Here is a 19,183-nt window from a genome sequence, read left to right on the forward strand (position 1 = left end):
ACCACAGGTACATTGATTGTGACGTGGTTCGAGATACATTTTCACAACGTTGCAATTCTCTGATAATAATAATAATAATAATAATAATAATAATAATAATAATAATAATAATAATAATAATAATAATAATAATAATAATAATAATAATGAAAGCGGTAAAGAGTTAAAATCTGCACATAAGTTCATATTTGTATAAAATCAGATAATCAAGTCGAATATGACAGTTGAGCGGCCGTGCTAGAACCACGGAACTCGGGAATGCCTAACACCTTCTCCCGGGTTAACAGAATTCCTTATCTGGATTGCTGGTGCGCAGACTGTTAAACAGAGTCATTATTTTCCTCGATTCGGGATTCAACCGGTGACTTGGGACACCATAAATCTCCCAAGTGGCGACTCTGAAATAAATAAATAAATCCCGTTTCGATTGTCCTTTAATTAGAAAAAACTCCTTTCCGCGCCCCTTTGCGGCGGCACGGGCGAAAAAGGAGGTGTGACAACTAACTTATGGCTTTTGACTTTTGACTTAAAAACTATTTTTTAAAAGCTAATCCAAACACCCTTTTAGCCTCTTTCCCTTGTGATATCTTTCATTTAGCAAAGCTGTCCTCGTTGAGTTTCCCACGTCGACTAAGGGATGAGAGATTTGATCTCCTCCCGAATTAGTTTTTGAGATTAAATTATGCGCTTTGTTCGTATCTTTTTCGATCCTTAACTCCCAAAGTCATACTACATGTTCAAAAATAAAATAGCTTATATTTTAAATTGTTTTTCAAAAAATAAAGATAATTGAGGCCCTCGTAATTTGCGCAAAAGGACTTTTAATCCTCTTATGGATAAACTTTTTACCTTTTCATTTTAACTCACTTCTGCTCTTTTTTTGGTTGAGTGTGGGGTGTTCGTAGGTCGGTACAGTACGGTACGGTATTTAGATATTTCGGTTCGATATTTTCGGTATTCGATTTCTTAAAATCTTATACCAATACCATACCTAATTAAATTTGGTATGGTTTGGTTTTTCTCCTTTCGGTTTCGGTTTATTCGATTCAGTAACTTCGGTTTATTCGGTTTGAATACTAACTAGTTCATAGAGCCATACACTCTAATATTCTTAATTAAAGTACTCAAAAATACAAAACTAAAAATGTTGACAAATTTTTTGTCCAAAACTAGCAAATATCGACCCAAATAGAGAAAATTGTACATAAAAGAATATTTGATTATTAGAAATATCTTGTTACTTGTTTAGAGTTAATTGATGAACTTTGAAAATAAAGGAAGTAAAATTTTAGATTTTTATATTTATGTTATAATTGATAATATGTATTTTGTGTAATATAATATATATTTCGATACGATATCGGTATTTCGGTATTTTATTTTAAAATACTAAAAACCATACCTAATACCAATTTTTTTAAAAATTTAAACCAAATACCATACCAAATACCAAATACCAAAATACCATATATCAAATACCAAATTTTTTGATTTCGGTATAGTAATTCGGTATTTACCAAATTATGCCCGGCCCTAGTTGAGTGTAGTAATAATCATCGACATCTTGATAAACATTTGTTGTGAACTTAATAGTTCAAGTTTAATGCAATACATTGTCTTTTTCTTTTGACCTAGTGGGTGGGAGTGGAGTAGCTGGGGTTGTGCCCAATATCGAATATAAAATACATAGAAAGACAAATAAAGAATCACAACTTTGTTAAGCAATTTAGTTGAGAGACGCAACTAAAATGTATAATTGTATTGAGATGGCCCTGTAAAAAATATAATAAAGTGCTAAAAATGTAAAATTTCACTTTGAACAAATGGTTTTAAGTGCAATAATCTCGTATGATTAGATAGCCATGCTCGAAAATAAAGTGCTAGTATTATATTGTTGCATACACACCATCTCATAGAAGATCAAGTATCACTACAGATTTCATCTAGTTAATTCACTATAAACATACTGACAAATCCAGGCGCCTGAATACTGTGCTTTAAATGAAATCCACCTTCCCCAGTAAATGCAAAAAAAAAAAAAAAAATGTTCACAGCAACGGAATGAACTAATAACTAACTACCCTCAAAACACTTCGATCCAGAATTTTGAACTACCAGATCAATGGCTTCATCAGAAATTGAAATCGTATCCTACTCTAACGATCAACAGAACTCGGGTTTTCAAAACCCTAACGAACCAGCCATAATCGATGTTTACTCTGCTGCCGCTTACGGAGATTTTGACAAACTCCGGAAATTCGTTGAAATTGACGGCGTTTCTGTTTACCAGCCAGACGGCAACGGCTATTACGCGCTTCAGTGGGCTGCTCTCAACAATTTCGTTGATATTGTCCAATATATCATCGAGGTACCGTACTATCCTTTGTTTTCTTTTTTATATTGAGAATATCTAGTTTTTAATTGTTCATTTGGAGGTAAATTTTGGTGCTTTTTTATTTGGTGGTGTGTGTAGCACGGAGGCAATGTCCATGCGTTCGACAATGCGGGGCAGACTGCATTGCATTGGGCAGCAGTGCGGGGCTCAATTGCTGCTGCTGATGTGTTGTTGCAGAATGGTGCGCGGGTTGAGGCTGCTGATGTTAATGGCTATCGGGTAATGTAGAGTACGTGCTGTTCATTTGCAATCTCCAACTAGTCATAATTCCAGTATTGTTGTAGATACTTCCAAATTTATCTCTATAAATTGGTAATTTACCTATAACTCATTTTATTGTCATCTTTTGGTTTGAATCCCCCTCAGTTAAGCTCCTTTAGATTTTTCTCTCTTGCATCTAGGATCAACATCCGAAGTCAAAATCATTTACAAGTATGAAAGAGTTAGAGATTCTAATCTTGCCAACTGAACAAGCTTTATCTGTGTATGTTATGTCTTTTGATCATGAATTTACAGCTGCCATGCAACAGAATTAATAAGGTTCCTAACTGATATTTTTTTATGAATGGAGGAGTCTTGTAGCTGGGAACACATAGTGGAAAGGCTAAAAGACAAATTGGTTCAGACTTTCTGAATTAAAAAGACTATGTTTTTATTGTTTAATTAGTCTCCAAGGATCCATAACCTAGACTTGTATCGGCTGGGACGATTGGGGCAGATGGAGTATACAGAACTTTTTGCCTTAATTATTCCTAAATCTTCTTTATCTTAGTTTCTTCCTTCTTAGTTAAGGGCTTCTCGTTGTCCTGCTTCCTCTTCACCATTACTCATCTTCTTCTATTTTCACAAATGAAGAGCGCGTGCTGGATGTATTACATAAATCAAATCTTTGACAGGGTGAAATTCTGATTTAGAGCCTTCTAGAAACTAATTTTCTTGGATAAGGCTTTTCTTAAAGGTGCTTTTATTCATTTATATTAACTGTTGAGTATGCATACTTCATTTACAGGCAGTTCATGTTGCAGCTCAGTATGGTCAAACAGCTTTTCTAAATCACATTGTTGCAAAGTATCATGCTGACCTTAATGTACCAGATAATGATGGGAGGAGCCCTCTTCACTGGTATGATTAGCAATCCCAGCATTTATAGTATGTGTTTTTGGGTTTTGAGATGAAGATCCATCATCTTCTTGATTTCAAATGGCAATTTTTCTCATGACTTCTTGCTATATTTTCATACTGATCTGTGGATGACTGTGCTAGTTTCATGGCAAGTTCACTTGTAGTTTTGATGAGATTGAAATTATACTCCTATGTACTGATATTTCTTGTTGCGTTGCCTGAGATCTGGCTTCCGTTCCTAATCATGAATTACTGAATAAACATATTAATTCCAAGATATCCTCTTTATTCGCAATTATTTATTTTAGTTTTATGCATCTCACTGCACAATGATCAAAATCTAATTATATTGGAACCCGTTTTCAGCTGGCTTTGGGCAGTCTAGGTGTTAATTGAACATTAGCATTATCGTGAGAAGTTTAAGCATCAAATACTTTGGATATGTTAAACCAAAAATTTTAGGAGAAGATCCTTTACCACTCCTAGCAGATATACAGTCAGGGGTACAAAAACGTGGAAGTTTTACATGTCAGTGGGAGTTGCTCTAGTTTGGTTACAAGAAGAAACATTAGTATGGTCAGATTATAACACAAAAACAAACTCCATCCATTTCATAGATTCCACTATCACATATAAGAGTTCAAGTCATTCAGCATACAATAGAAAGTACCAAAATAATTCCTATGACTAAAAGGTCGTAAACGCTATACTGTGCCTAAATCTAATAAGGATGTCTCTTCCTCTTCCTTTCTGATTTCGCGATTGCTCGAATAAAAGAGTTGACAGGTTATTTGGTCAGAAGCTTTATGTCATACAAAGTAACTCCTAAACTTCTTAAAAAGAGTCTTGTTAGTAAACTAAAGACAGAAAACTGGGGAAGAAGTGTTGTCTTTCAGTTGTAGAATGGAGAGCAAGGTGATGAAGGTCTCAACTTGGTGGATTGGTGTTGCACACATATCTTAGTGGTGTTTAACATTAGGACTCAAGTATGGCTGGATTTGTAAAGTTTGGCGCCCATGTTTTCTAGCTTTGGTTATAGTTTGATTGGTGCTTTTCCCTCTTTCTTTATGCTTGTTCCCAACTTCCTATTAGTAGTTCCATCTTATCAAATCTAAACTGCAAGATTGAATCATTGATTTACATCCTTCTCAAAAAAATCATTGATTGACATTGTATAACACTCTTGATTTTGGCGTAGTTTTCATTTTTCAAGCTTTGGTGTGTCTTTCTACTCCAAGTATCTTAAATCTTTTGTTCCTGATATTGCATGCAATTTGGGGCATTCCGCAGTCCCTATTGAACAGTGAAAATTTTGTTTTATCAAGCACAGACAGGCACAGTTCTTGCCCTCTAGTGTTGGTTTGTGGAATTTAAAAATTAGTGTTTCACTGAGTTGATCTTTGTGTTAGTTCTTTATATTGTTTTCTGGCAGCAGTTATCCATTATGTTATGATTTTCCCATAAGCATTTCTCTGGTATTTGCAACTAGGGCTGCATACAAGGGATTTGGTGATACCATTAGGTTACTTCTATTCAGAGATGCTTTTCAAGGGAGACAAGATAAAGATGGTATGTTTATATTTGAATGTGCCGTTTTCTTGGTCTATATGTAGTGGTTTTGCAAGTTAAGGAGATATTTTTAATGCACGTGGCCTGAACCAATCATAGTTAAAATTATAACAATTTGATGGAGATGGAAATAATAGATGCAGCACTCTGAAGTTGATGTGTTCTATGATGTTGCTTCAGAGTCGATGTTATGCATCAGTTATGGTTGTGTAAATATGTCTTATAAAAAATACTTGTGTTAGTATGAAATGTATGTCTAGTAATTTCTTCTCTTGTCAATTTTTGGATTCTAGATGGAGATTTGAAGCAATTTATTATTTTGTTTGTGGTGCTTGTTTTAATAAAATAATGGCTTCTACATAAAGGAATGAGTTTGTGTTTTGTTAGCTTTCAGGAAACTACTGTTTAGTAGTTTAAACAAGGGTTTGAATTTTGGAGCTGAATGCCCCTCTTTTTGCTTGAAGAAAACAAGGGTTTGGATTTCACTTGATCTGGGTCAAAACCGTAAACTTTATCATCTTGTGATTGTTTTGTCCTTGTTGCTATGACAATCCTCTTACGTAGTAATTATCAGATTCTGGCTCCTTCTTAAGTGAATCATTACATCTTTTTTTTTTTTCTGGATAAGAAGGGAATCATGATATCATATTGGTCTTTGAACATTTAATGTATCTTACTTATCCAAAAGGAATTCTTTTTAATGAATCTCAATGCTCAAAATTGTGTAAATATCATAGACATGTTATATGATTGGACTCTGTAAGGAAGGGCCACCTTTTTGTAATACATGCATTAACTTAGCCTAGACTTTTGATGCATTAATGAATCTTTTACATACAGATAAGAAAGTGCGCATATATGTTGCTCATTGAAGTCTCTCAAATTCAACTGACATCTAAATAGGAAGATGTGTGAGGAAAGACACTACAGGACGTTTGTGTGAAGAATTGGATATTGAGTTGGTGGTTTGGAGCAAGCTGTCAAGGGTATATACTAAGTGGAGAATGAAATCCAGAACTTCTCTGAGCAAGTCTCTTCTCGTTGATTTGAAGAAAACAATTGGGATTTTATGAGTTTTTCTTGGATGGACCTTTGAAGACTTTAGAATGTGATTTGTCATTTGAGGTTCTTTTTTTTTTTTGGGGGGGGGGGGGGTTGCTTATCATTCCTCCATTAATGCATGGGTCCTATCTTTCCATTTGCAGCACTCTAAGATTTTGGCATGGCCGCATGGGCATATCTGAAAGTTTGGGACTGGCATCCCATTAGCTTTAGCCCCCAGGCTTAGTTCAAGTGGCACAGGTTGCTTGTCACTTAAGTCGTAGGTTTGAGCCCTGAGCTATGCGAACTAAGCCTGATATTTAAATGGAGAAGGGTAGAGGGGCGGGTCTATTATTCCCGAGCTTCGAAAGCTCCGATTGGTCCTAAGGGTTGGCTCCAGATGGATTTCTCAGTCATCCAAAAAAAAAGTATCCGATTGGCTTCATGAGTGGTTTTTCCTCGAGGGTTGTGACCATGATGTAAAAAACGCTTTATCTGGAAGAGGTTTTGGTTGATCTTATATTTTAATTAAGTTTTTACTGATTGACTATGATAATTGCTATGTATATACATCCGGACATCAAATTTGTTTGGAGCAACAAACACATTTGTATAATGCTGATACTTCAAACATTTGCAGGTTGCACTCCTTTGCATTGGGCAGCATTAAGAGGAAACACAGAGGCTTGCACTTTACTTGTACATGCAGGCACAAAGGCGGACTTAACAGTCAAAGATAAGGCCGGATTTACTCCTGCAGAGCTTGCATCTGATAAAGGTCATCGACAAATAGCATTTATACTTGTAGGTAACTCTTTGTATAGAAATTATCTATTGCCCATAGTGACAGTTTCTGAACAATTTGAAAGATTCACCTGGAAGTTCTCTGTGTGGTTGCTTGTATCCAAGTGCGATTATGAATGAGATTATATATAATATATGGTGATATCCTAATCCCCCAAAAGCAAATAGTATTATCGTTAAGATCTCATCCAAGTCTCAAATAAATACCTTAGAGATGATGGTCTTTTTGATTGACTTCTAAGCCGTCCTGCTATTTTAATTGAATGTTTCTGGGTTAATCTTTCTTGAACTAAATACTTTGTACAAGTGGTTTTAATTCATTTCGTTATGAGAAGAATGGATGTCTAAAGACTCTAGACTAATGTGGCATTCATTTTATGATTCCAAAAGGTAAAAGCTTTTTCAAACTGTAAATTCTCAAACTCATAGCGAAACTTATAGTTCATGGTGAGGTAATGCTTGTGAGCATGTTGTAGGATATGTTAAAGCTTTGGCCTTCTCTAATTTTTGTGCTTCACCTCCTACTCTTTTCATATGATGCACAATTTGAATCTAAGGTGAATTCATATTTTGAACACATATACTGCTCTAGTTGTGTGACTCTTATCCCATGAGATTTTATTATGAAAAAGGGAAGCTAGCATGATGAAGCTCATGAAGCTTGCAGAGTAAGTTTCAGTTTCATCATATTCTTTGCACACAAAAAATGATTGCCTTGTGAGGTGTCAAAGAAATTGTTGGATTGTATTAGGATAAAAACTTTTACCTTTTCTGGTTGCCGCAATGAAAGAGGGAATGCCTGCAGTGTTCTGGTGGCACATGGCGCTGTATTGGAAAGGCACTCCTGGCTGTTTGCATTGAAATTTGACATAGTATATGTAGCTGCATCAAAGCTAGAAAGTTTGGCATGGTTGCATTTGACATTATGTAGTTCAGATGTGGAATGTTGGGTCCTCTAAAATGCAATAATGGGTTCTTGTTTTATCAATTGTGGAATTTGAAAAAAATTAATAGCACGCAAATCTTAGAGCAGATAAGGCACTCACTGCTCATCCTTGGTGATCCCTCTGAGATTTTTCTTTGACTGTAGCGTTAGGGCTTAGCTTGCGCAAGCACCTCGACTATTCCACCAGTACCTGCTACCTCCTGTCAGCACATGTACCGGGTAACTTTGCCCATCAAGGCTTAGACAGATAGAAAAAAACCACCTAGTGTTTTCTGCCTCCGCTGGGATTTGCACTTGAGACCTCATGGTTCTCCTCCCACTTAATTGACCACTAGGCCACACCCTTGGGTGCTCCTTTGAGATTTATGCTTACTAATGCTTTCAGTTTCATCTTTGTTGCTAACATTATATTTTATGCGATTATGCTACCAGATTTCTAATGATTTGCTGATTTATTACCTTCTGTTGGGTGTGATAATTGAATTGTCAAAGAGTGCATTATCAGTTTTCAATAGAATTTCAACCATCACCCACTATAACGAACCTATATATATGAAAGATGTTAAAACCAAAATTTAAGAATATACAAGAAGGCCTTATATAGGAGTTTTATGCTGCATGAAATAAGGAAAGTTTCCTAATTCTTGGAATTCTTTATTTATAACATAATTTTTAAGAATAGTCTGCACAATATCCGTAATTTTCTCCTGGCTAACATAATCAATTGAAGCGGAGTGTATAATGAGAATTCATATATAGCTGGCACCAACTAGCTTGCAATTGAGACGTGATGTTTTTGTTGTGTTGTTGTAACACAATCATTATGTACATTCAGTGCAGTATTCTTAATATTCTCTTGACTTTCTAAAAAGAGTCAGCAGTGAAGATTTTCTTAGGTCATCCTTCTGTTTTCCAGAAGTTTAATGCTGAAGTCTCCTAAGTAGTTATTGTTTTTCTGAAAACCACTCTCTGGGGTGCTGCTCGATCAGTTTATATTAGAATTTCAACATCCTTCTCCCCCCAAACAAACACAAAACCATTGTAAAAAGTTAGCAGTTAAGATAAATCAGGTCATCTGTAATCCAACATTTTCAAGAACCATGCTGATCCTTATATCTATCGTTAAGCAGTTATATTTATCATCTTTTTAGCTGTGTCTTGAGGTTGGAAGTATTTTGTCCGAATGACATTGAAATTCAAATTCTGTGCAGTCTAATGCCCAAAGGTCACAGAGAAAGCAGTGGAAAGACAAGGTTTTCGCTGCTAAAATGGGGGGAAAAGGCTACGCTCCAATTCTATTCTCTGTTGTTGTTGTCAACATCATTATCTTTATCAGTTCAGTCCTCTTTGGTGGGTGATGGTACTTCTTGTGGTATTCTGTTTTTTCTTTTAGTTGGAGGCAGCATTTTACTGATTGTTACTGGATCTTGTTTTTGCTAGCTCCTGGTCTTACAAAAGTTACTGCTGTTGTTGCACTTTGGGGATGGACTGCTGTTTCCCTGGCAGTTGCCGCGCTCCTAATGTTAGTGCGTTGCAGTAGGTAACTTCTCCTGTTTAATTACATGAATGATTGAGGCAGCAAAGCCCACTTAATTTACTATGTAGATTGTATTAAACCCCATAATGTATTGAGAAAATCTCACTTTTTTACCATTAATTCCAAACTATTTACCCTTTAATGCCCAAGCCCAAACTATTTACTACTCCTACCCATGCGCCCCAAACTATTTACCCGCCTTTATTATGTTCTTCTTCTTCTTCTTCTTCTTCTTCTTCCTCATTTTACCTTTTTCCAATTCTTTGCTCAACTCCCCATCCATCAATACCCTCCGACGACAGCCTCGACAACTCACCGTTAACTACTATGCCAAGACTTGTCCTAAAGTTGAAATTCTCGTTGGCTCAGTAACCTCCCAGACGTTCAAAGATGCCCTTGCCTCTGGCCCTGCCACCATTCACCTCTTCTTTCAGTGGTGCTATTATTTTGAAGATTTATTATTTGATTCGATGTGCTGCTATAAAATATTGCTTATAGTATCTTCGAGTAAGCTTCCCAGATCTAAATTTTTATGTGTATTTGAATATCCACCATTGTTGGGCTTGAAGCTCAATTTTATTTTTGAAGATTTCTTGTTTGATTCAAAGTGGGTGCTGTTAAATTTATAGTACCTTCTGGAAGTTCATAATGAAATTTGATAGCATTTGGAGCTGATTTGAGGTGATTGAGATCGAAATCTTAAAAAAAAAATCGAAGAACACAGCTACAGTATACCGCTACGGTATACAATATGTTGTAGGAGTATATAGCTATACAGCAACAGTATACTATTATAGTTTACAATATACTGCAACGGTATATTGTAATAATCGAACAAGAACACAACTATCTAACAATATACCGCTACAGTTTACTAATATACTATAGGAGTATATAGTTATACTGCAACAGTATACTATTATAGTATACAATATATTGTTATGGTATACTGTAATAATATGCAAGATACTGTAACAATATGCTGTAATAGTATACAATATACTATAATAGTATACTTGTTACCCGTAAATTCACTTGCCTTTTCCCTTTTAATTTGCTTTAAGCGTTTACCCAGCGTGGGGCAAATTTAAAATACAAAAAAAAAAAAATATTATAGTATGCTATATAATGTAACGGTATACTCTTACAATTAAATTCTTTTAGAATTTTTTAAAATTTTTATTGACAACTGAAATTATTTCAGTTTAATAATTGAATTAAATTTTTTTTAACTCTTTGCATACAATTGTATACCCTGTTGGTATAGCTATATACTATACTGGTATCATATGTTAGTTAATATTTTTTTGGTTGTATTAGCTACATTTAATTGATACACAATTTGATTTTTCTTTAGTAATAATATAAAAAAAAAGAATAATAAAAATAGTGAAAACAGTAAATGAAATTAGATTATGAAGAGAAAAAGAATATAAAAAAAAGAAGTTAAATGAAATTAGAAAAGGAAAAAAGAAAAAAATAAGAAGAAAACGAGAAAAAAGAAAAGGAGAAAAGAAAAAAGAAAAGAAAAGAAGCATAGAAATAAAAAAGAATTGTAGAATAAAGAAAAAATTCCCCACAAAACCTACTATTGGTAGGAAATGTAATTAGTTTATGGGTGGAAAATAAATGGGGAGACAAGGGTAAATAGTTTTGTTTTTGTGGGTAACTGTGTCAAATCCTAGGCCAATGGGAAATTTTTGTGAGCTTTATTCTATTTAAGCAAAAAATTAAGGTAAGCTGAGTATGGTAGTGCACAAGGGGTTCCCCAGTTCAGAGTATGAGGCACGGAAAATTCGAGGCAAATGTTGCAATTTGATACTGGTGTAAAGCGCAAATGTTGCTTATAGTCTGATCTTTTCCTTTTGCCTAATTCTACGAACTCTCTAGTATGATGCACAAAATTTATGTATGTTCTAGAAGAAGAAAATAGCACTGTGAAAAGCTGGGCAGCAGTCAGTCATAGAACTGCAATAAACTAACATGTTTGCTGACACACAAAAATTAATCTGCGTGATTCTGTGGTCCAAAAACCATAACTTTGTGAAAGGAGGAAAAATTAAATCTTTCCAAACTGGACTTCAATAAAGCAGAAGAATTGCTGATTTTTTTTTTTTTGTTTTTAAATAAGGGGAAGACTTATTTGTTCTTAAAGAAGCTTCATATTCTGTTCCCTTGTTTCCTTCCTTTTCGCCATTATCATTGATGAACCATCTAATCAATCAATCCGCTCTTTCTTGCCCTTTATATCACTATGATCCCTAGAAGTTGCTTATAGAATTTTTTGGAGTTTGTCCTGTACAATATTGGATTCAAAAGAATGGGCTTGTTTATGTGGCAGTATTCTTGGCCGTTAAAATTATACTTAAACGTGTTGTTTTATGTATTTCTTTTTGGTAAATGTATGCCTGCACTTGGCTTATCATGCCTCATTATGGAGCTAAAAATGATTGTTTCATTCTCATTTGCAGTAAAGATCCAGGTTACATCAAGACGGGGGTCGTTGGTCAACCTGATGCTCAGGTATTCGCTCTCATTTTGGATTATTCAACAGCGATTTTAATATCTTCTAATTTACTTAATGATGTTAGCTGATTCTTCCAGGATCTACTGTTGAATATTGATTTGAACAATACTTCCAGTTGGTCTGGGAACTGGTCTCAGCTTTGTCCCACCTGCAAGGTTTCTCAAAAAAAACTAGTCTTTTAACTACAAGATATACTACCTTTTGATGATGCATTCATTTCTTGATGTTGATTGTTGAATATTTTTATGCAAGATCATACGACCTGTTCGGTCAAAACACTGTCCTACTTGCAACCGCTGTGTTGAACAATTCGATCATCATTGCCCCTGGGTCTCAAATTGTGTGGGGAAGGTATGACCTCATTTAAAAGCTACTAGAGGAACATACTCTGCATAATCAGCTAGCCATTGATTTTGTCTAATTCTTTTTTTACTGTATACCTGTTTTTCCTCTTGTTTTTTCCTTTGGGGCTACAAGTCTGGTTAGATGCAATACAAACGAGTGTTAGTATTTTGTTCTTTTACTTCATATTCCTGTTTTCACTCCTATGTTTTCTAACATTTTCGGTAAACTATGATAAATACTACTGAAGAGTTTCTTGGGCCATGGAATTTAATATTATTGATGCGACTTGCGGGATATAAATCTCTAATCCTGTAACTATGGATTGCAGCAATTACATAACCATAATAACTTGCAGCAATTACATAACTATAATAACGCTTCCCTTATAGATTTTTCACGCATCAATCTGATTTCTTGGTCCTTTTTTTTTTTGGCTATCTTGCATCTGTTCTGACTTCCTAACAAAATGCAGATTACGGGAATTCTTGCATATTCCAAGTTGTAGGAGTTTTGCAAGTATTTTTCTTCAATTCTGTGCTTTTGACCATTGATTTCATTGTCATTCTTGCTGAACCTTGCAGAGGAATAAGCGGGACTTCTTCGTTTTCCTTTGCATGGGTTCTTTGACATCTATAATTGGTGCTGCAGTAGCTGTCCAAAGTATGTTAAAAGCACTTTATCTTTAGCATTGTGTGTCTTAAGAATGATGCTCGTAGCATATACTTATAAAATGACACTGGGTTGCTTGAGACAACTATAAACTTACTACCTCTTGCAGGAATTTGGACATCAGTACCATCATTGGTAGACGATGAATCGTGGTTACATCATGTTGTCTTTGCGTATCCTGGTGTAATCACTTTTCTGTTCATGGATGGGGTTATTCTGATTGCTGCTGTAACTCTGTGTGTAGTACAGATATCCCAGGTATAGATTAGATTCCTTGGTTTTCTTGTCCTTCTTGGTCATTAAGCAACTGAAGCCTATAGATACTTTGCTCATGATTCACTTTAGAGGTCAATCCCTCCTCCTCCCCTCCCCCCACAAATGCCCCTGCAGGTGGGTGAAATTTCCCAAACAAGTTAGTATAAACGAACCAGTTGTATATCAACAGTTGTGTACTTGCTTCTGAAACTAATATTTTAACTCTCATCCGGAACAACTGTAGGTGGGTTATTAAGCACTCGAGCCTTCCCAATGAGCTTGAGTTTAGCTGCCTTGTCTTCTAATGTTCATAATAGTGAATTTGAAGCTATACTCAATAAGATCATTGATTGTTTAGACAGTTTCTTGACATAATTGAAGCAGTTTCCAATGTTTTTGATGCTATGGTGCTGGATATGGAATGTGTTGGTAGTCTTTGTCCTTTATGAGTCTAACTTAATTGACGTGAATTTATCTCTTGTGAGAGCTTTTAAAGAGAAAAAAGGTGTTGGGTGGCTGAGGGTTTAATGTGTCGGCTTACCCTCTGTTTATGAGTGATTTAGTAACTTGCTATAGTGTTCTATGAGAAATGGCTTGAAGATGTATCCCAACAGGTCGTCAGTATCTTAGTTGGGGCGTCAATGCACTGGAGCTTTCCTTTATGAATATTGCCTGTGTGCCACAATAAATGATTGGAGAATTGAGGCAATGTACTATTTCCTTCTGTGCAGATAGCTCGAAATATTACAACCAATGAAATGGCGAATGCTATTAGATATGGGTATCTTCGTGGTCCAGATGGGAGGTTCCGGAATCCCTATAACCATGGATGTCGAAAGAATTGCTCTGATTTCCTTATCAATGGTTACACAAATGATGATGAGATCGCATGGCCACCTCTGCAGCACGTTGCAAGATAGCAGCAAGGGTCTGTGGATGCTAAAGGATGCATATATTTTCCAGATGAGCTCTTCAGTGTTTCTAAAAGAATGCGAGGTGCTCAGGTATATTTACATTCACATTGTTAAAAAAAGGATCATCCCACAGTATTATAGGAAATTTTTTATTCCGTAACTCTTGCTGCATTGAAATGATACTGTTCTCTGTACATTTTCATGTATCAAATGTTCGAGTGATGAGAAGATTTTCCACAATTAACGGAGGGAGTGAAAGACGAATGAGTTTAGTATTATCAAGGAGATATTTTACTGTAATTTTATTTCATTTTCTAGTTACTTCCGAGTATAGCAGTTATATTCTTTTTCCATTATTTGAATATTCAACATAATTGTGATAATAATTGTACAACACCTCAAATCTAGACTGCCTTGTATTTAAGCTTAAATAGGGTAATTATACTACATAATCTATGAGTCCTTAGCGATGAAAAGTCAAAACAGGATCCTCTCGCTATTCATAAAGAAAACACGTATCGTCTGGGATTTTTCAAATATATTTAACTATATTTATAATAGTTTTACAATCTCTAAATATATGTTGATCTCTTTCTAAAAGGAAAAAAAGAATATAACATCCAAATTCATACTGTAAGCAACGTGCATCGATCCTCGTATTTTACATTTGCTCATTCTCTATAGGACGGGGAGAGTACAATTGATATGTTATCAAATTAAATCATTCGAAAATAAACTAGGCACATATCTGTCAACTGTAACCAGGATAAAACGACTAGGATCATCACAATATTTCAGTATATAATAAAATAATACACGCATCATATGAAATATAATAAATTCAAGTATTTACAAAGGATATTTTGTTCGGAGGAGCGAACTCGGTCCACATTTAGGTCTTTCTGCATCAAATTTGATACCCTAACAAAACAAGATTTTATCTTCTGTCAAACTAATATTCCAAAACTAGATTAAGATGCTCCAACCAAATCTTTTACCACTTGGAGCGATCTAAATTTGGATTTAGGGTCTTTGGATCAAATTTGATCCCAAAAACCAGAATAGCAGTAGAAGAGTAAGGACTATATGCTAGTATTACTTTAGGCTATTATTCCTCGTTAGATAATTTCCCACAAATTCAAAATCTTGTCTGAGTCTGTAGAGGACTGCTGTTATGCCCTATAAGTTTCCAGTCTCCACTTCATAATGCCTGCAATAGATGAGATCTGCCATGCATGGTTGCAGCTACATTAACACAGCCTATTACTCAGATCAGAAGGAACAGAGAAACTTCTACTTTCAAGGCTCTCTTTCAGTAGAGATTGGTATGATGTTCATCTCAAATAATGCAACATCTTATTTATTTATTTATTTATTTATTTATTTTGATACTTAAAAGCTCAACGAATACAACATACAATTTCAGCTTGGACTACTTTTAAATGTCCAAGAGAAAATAAACATGCCAACAAAGGTAATCACAAGACCTTTTGCTTCACAGCTCATTGAACTGTCAAACAAATCAACTTTGTTGGATACCACTAGGCCATGACTGATTCTTCACTGGTTTCAGAATGTCTGTGATCTCTGATAATGTTTCTTCATCCATCCCAGCCGTTGCTAGCTCCAGGGCAGCTGCTATATTTTCCTCCACCTTCATGTAAAAGATATATCAGGACACTGAACACAAACATGTAAGTGGACACACAAAAGGACCAACATAAAACCATCCAAAAGGGATGCGTGGGCTAAGCACTCGGATAAACTGTGTTGGACATTAGTTGCAAAATTCTGTTCCTTGAGCTTCCAGCTCAAAATTCGGTTCACTTAGAAAATCTCATGGTTCTGTTCAAACGTCATGGTTTTCTACCAAATCCTACTAATTTTTTTCCACTTTGTAGTCTGTATAAGAAAGTAAATCCATTTCTCATCTGTCAATAAAGTAATCATTTTGTTCCGTATTCCTTGTTTTCTTTCAGCAACAAAGTGAAGCAAGCCCTTCCTTTTTATGACAAGTGTAATATACAATATCACAACCTAGAAAAGAAGAAAACACGAGTTCATAGGCTGACCTACGAGTCATAAAATGAAGAATTAGAGGTAGAGGATCAAGGTCTATGAAAAAAGATAACCTCTTTAACGGACTTCATCCCCACTAGTACGGATGAAATATCAGTATTTGCTAAACTGTATTGCAATGCTAACTTTGAGATATTCTTTCCCTTTCCTTTGCAATGATCAACGGCAGCTCGGCAGGCAGCCTGGTGAGGAAAAGTGTGCAAAGACATGCGTTAGTAAGAAAACCAAGAAAAGCTCAGTGTTATGTTGTTTTGTTTTGGAAAAGATTCAGCAAGAAGCATCGGAGAGTGGAGAGAAGAACAACTCTGAGAGAGTGGATACATTCCATGTACATGTTGAAAACAAGACATCTAACATCATAATTTAGAAGCAGTCCATGGACTTAAAAGTCCATTGCTTGTTCTGAGCTAGATCTTCTGTATGTTCTAATTTCAAAAAGCAATATCTTGAAGGAGTTAATTTTTAGTCCGAGTATCACAACTAAACATTCAAAGCAATCTGCAATTAATGGCAGATCAGATGGAAAAAAATGATTAGAATGCAGAGATAGTACAAGGTAACTAATCTAAACTGGGAACTTTTAGCAAATATGCCAAGCTCTTATAGGGGATAATGTTAGTCAAGTGAAAAATGAATAATTGACCTTAAGTTCAGAAGAAGCAGGGTGCCACTCTGGAGCTCCAGCCTCAGTAAGAAGACCCATTGCAAGAGGGGAAGCACTGATCACTCCCACACCCTTGCTCTTCAGGTATGGCAACAGATCCTCCAAAGTTGAGTCATTGATACTGTAGTGACAATATGACAGGATAACATCAACTGTCCCTGGAGGTACCCGATCAAGCACATAAGTGAATATCCCCAATGGAAGGCCGGTTATGCCAATGAAACGGATCTTTCCAGCTTGCTTCAGTTTCTGAAGGGCTGGAAGCGTCTCATTCACAATCTGTTCAAGACACAAAAAAATGCCACTAAATCTACATATTTTCACAAACAATTGTGACAAGGCGGGAAGCGGGGGAGGGAGGGCTATAAATCTTACTTTCAAAACAAAGGCTACCTTTTGGATAATGTCACACAGAAAGATAGGATTTTGAAAACCAGACTTATCAAACACTGAGAACATATATGTAATCAATATAACAAGTTGAGGAAGGATTATAAGCAATTTATAAAGTCACCAAAATCAACTAACGAACCTATGGGACAAACTAATACTCCCTTTCAATTCGAAGGAAATGAAGGAACAATGATTCAAAGTATGAGGATCAAAACACTTAATTATAGTGTGATTCCTCAGTTTTTAATAATAATAATTACATAGTGGAAAATTGTAAAAAGTATTATTCCTACAAATTATAATTTTTTTAATTTAATATTAGTGTTTAGGAGAAATAATAGCTAAAGAAGACTCCTACAATATCGTGGAGAAGAATCAAACATAAATGATCAATAAAGCACCTGATCAAGAGACCCAAACTCAATATCGTGACATTGCAAAATATCAACATAATCAAGCTGTAGCCTCTCCAAGCTCTCATCAATGCTTTTAGTCACTCTCTCAGCACTGAAATCAAATCCCTCTTTGTACCTCCCACACTTTGTTGACACAATGTACTCATCTCTAGGCGCTCCAAGAGCCTTCAAAGCCTTCCCTAGTACCTTTTCCGATAATGTTCCTCCATAATACCTGAAGATAACCAATTTAAGTAAAAGACCAACAATTTCAGAAGTTCACGGATAATTCTCGAATTCAGCAGCAAAATGATTCAGGAAGCGGACCAACATCTTAAATCAGCGTATGTGGAGATACCTGCTCCTTTGTAAAATTCAAACGTGCAGAATCAGATCCAAAAATTTAAATCAATAGCACTACATCCACTACTCATTTGTAACATCAATTGTGCAAAATAAAAAAATATTTTCTTTAAACAATTTCAACTATATCTATGTGTTTCTGTAAGTTTCAAACAGTGGATGCCGACGTTATATAAAAGTATGTTTTTTTAAAATAAATTCAACTATATGTGTGAAAGAGTCCAATGTAGTGAGAGTGATATATCTCTTTGCATCTGTTAACAAATAAAAGAAGAAGAAGGAGAGAGATTGAGTACGGGGAAGTATCAAAGAAATTGACGCCAAGGCGAAAGGCTTCACGCACGGCGGCGAAGGCGTCTTGTTCGGAGACATCGCCGAAGACTTTGCCAAGAGGAGAAGCGCCGAAGCCGACGGAGCTGAGGTTGAGGCCGGTGTTGCCCAGTGGTCGGAGCTGCAATGTCTGAGCTGCCATCTGAGGGGAGTGTTAGGGTTTTGAAATCTGAAAGGTTCACTCCACCTGCACCTGCAGTAGGAAGATGGCAAATGTGAGTGGATGAGAGATCAGGCTGTTGATTTTCCGGGAAAAGAAACACTCGCTGCTGACTCAGAAATTGAAAAGGCACACGAAAAGGAATCTTCCTATGTTATAGTACTATTGGGCTTCTCTTGGGCAATAAGAAAGTGAAATTCAAAAATAGCTAATTGAAACAAGCGAATGAATTATCTAAAATTGCACTGCCACAACAGAGTTTTGATTTCTGCTTCTACTATGACTCTAATAATTGCAAAGTAAGGAAAATAGGCTAGAGATGAATGTTTTTGATATTTTTTCAAATAGTTTAAAGACATAGGGATGTGACCATTACCTAAGTGTTCGTTTAATGGGATAAAAACGTTAATGTTTGTTTAGTTGATTAGGGTATATTATAGCTCTCAACTCTACATTACTCACTCAATACTTCTCGGTCAGAGAGTGATTTTGCCCAATTTGGCATTCTCAAGTTCAATGAGTATCAAACAAAATAGTTGATAGGAGCTCAAGTTGGGTTCTTGCTATCTCTAGTTTGAACCCTTTAATTAGGCTAATCAATCTCTCAATTAACCCAATTCCTTGTTAGCCAAGTTATCCTAGACTAGGTCCCTCTTTCTCAAGTAGAGACTAAGT

General features: G+C 35.6%; 2 protein-coding genes across 4 annotated transcripts; one reads left to right on the forward strand and one right to left on the reverse strand.

Moving 5' to 3' along the window:
• Nucleotides 1-1,862: 1,862 nt before the first annotated feature.
• Nucleotides 1,863-14,531, forward strand: LOC104219973 (probable protein S-acyltransferase 23). Of its 3 annotated transcripts, XR_709409.2 has the most exons (14): nt 1,863-2,368; nt 2,474-2,614; nt 3,405-3,517; nt 5,007-5,086; nt 6,768-6,931; nt 9,089-9,227; nt 9,318-9,417; nt 11,886-11,937; nt 12,019-12,096; nt 12,194-12,292; nt 12,868-12,946; nt 13,065-13,213; nt 13,942-14,214; nt 14,354-14,531. XR_709409.2 is itself a non-coding variant. In XM_009770741.2 (13 exons), the coding sequence occupies exons 1-13, from the start codon at nt 2,123-2,125 to the stop codon at nt 14,128-14,130; spliced, it is 1,629 nt and encodes a 542-aa protein (XP_009769043.1). In that variant the 5' UTR covers nt 1,863-2,122; the 3' UTR covers nt 14,131-14,531. The 3 variants fall into 3 exon arrangements, 2 of the variants coding, with proteins under 2 accessions (XP_009769043.1, XP_070027213.1); XM_009770741.2 differs by having other exon boundaries at nt 13,942-14,531; XM_070171112.1 differs by having other exon boundaries at nt 9,318-9,399; nt 13,942-14,531.
• Nucleotides 14,532-15,457: 926 nt separating this feature from the next.
• LOC104219974 (L-galactose dehydrogenase) lies at nt 15,458-18,809 on the reverse strand. Its single transcript, XM_009770743.2, has 5 exons — nt 18,315-18,809; nt 17,662-17,890; nt 16,847-17,146; nt 16,257-16,385; nt 15,458-15,778 (listed from the first exon to the last, which is right to left on the reverse strand). Exons 1-5 carry the CDS (start codon nt 18,488-18,490, stop codon nt 15,647-15,649), a joined length of 966 nt encoding a protein of 321 aa, XP_009769045.1. The 5' UTR covers nt 18,491-18,809; the 3' UTR covers nt 15,458-15,646.
• Between the last annotated feature and the right edge of the window lie 374 nt (nt 18,810-19,183).

This window comes from Nicotiana sylvestris, chromosome 1 (assembly GCF_000393655.2).
Source record: "Nicotiana sylvestris chromosome 1, ASM39365v2, whole genome shotgun sequence".
NCBI classification, from domain to species: Eukaryota; Viridiplantae; Streptophyta; class Magnoliopsida; order Solanales; family Solanaceae; genus Nicotiana; species Nicotiana sylvestris.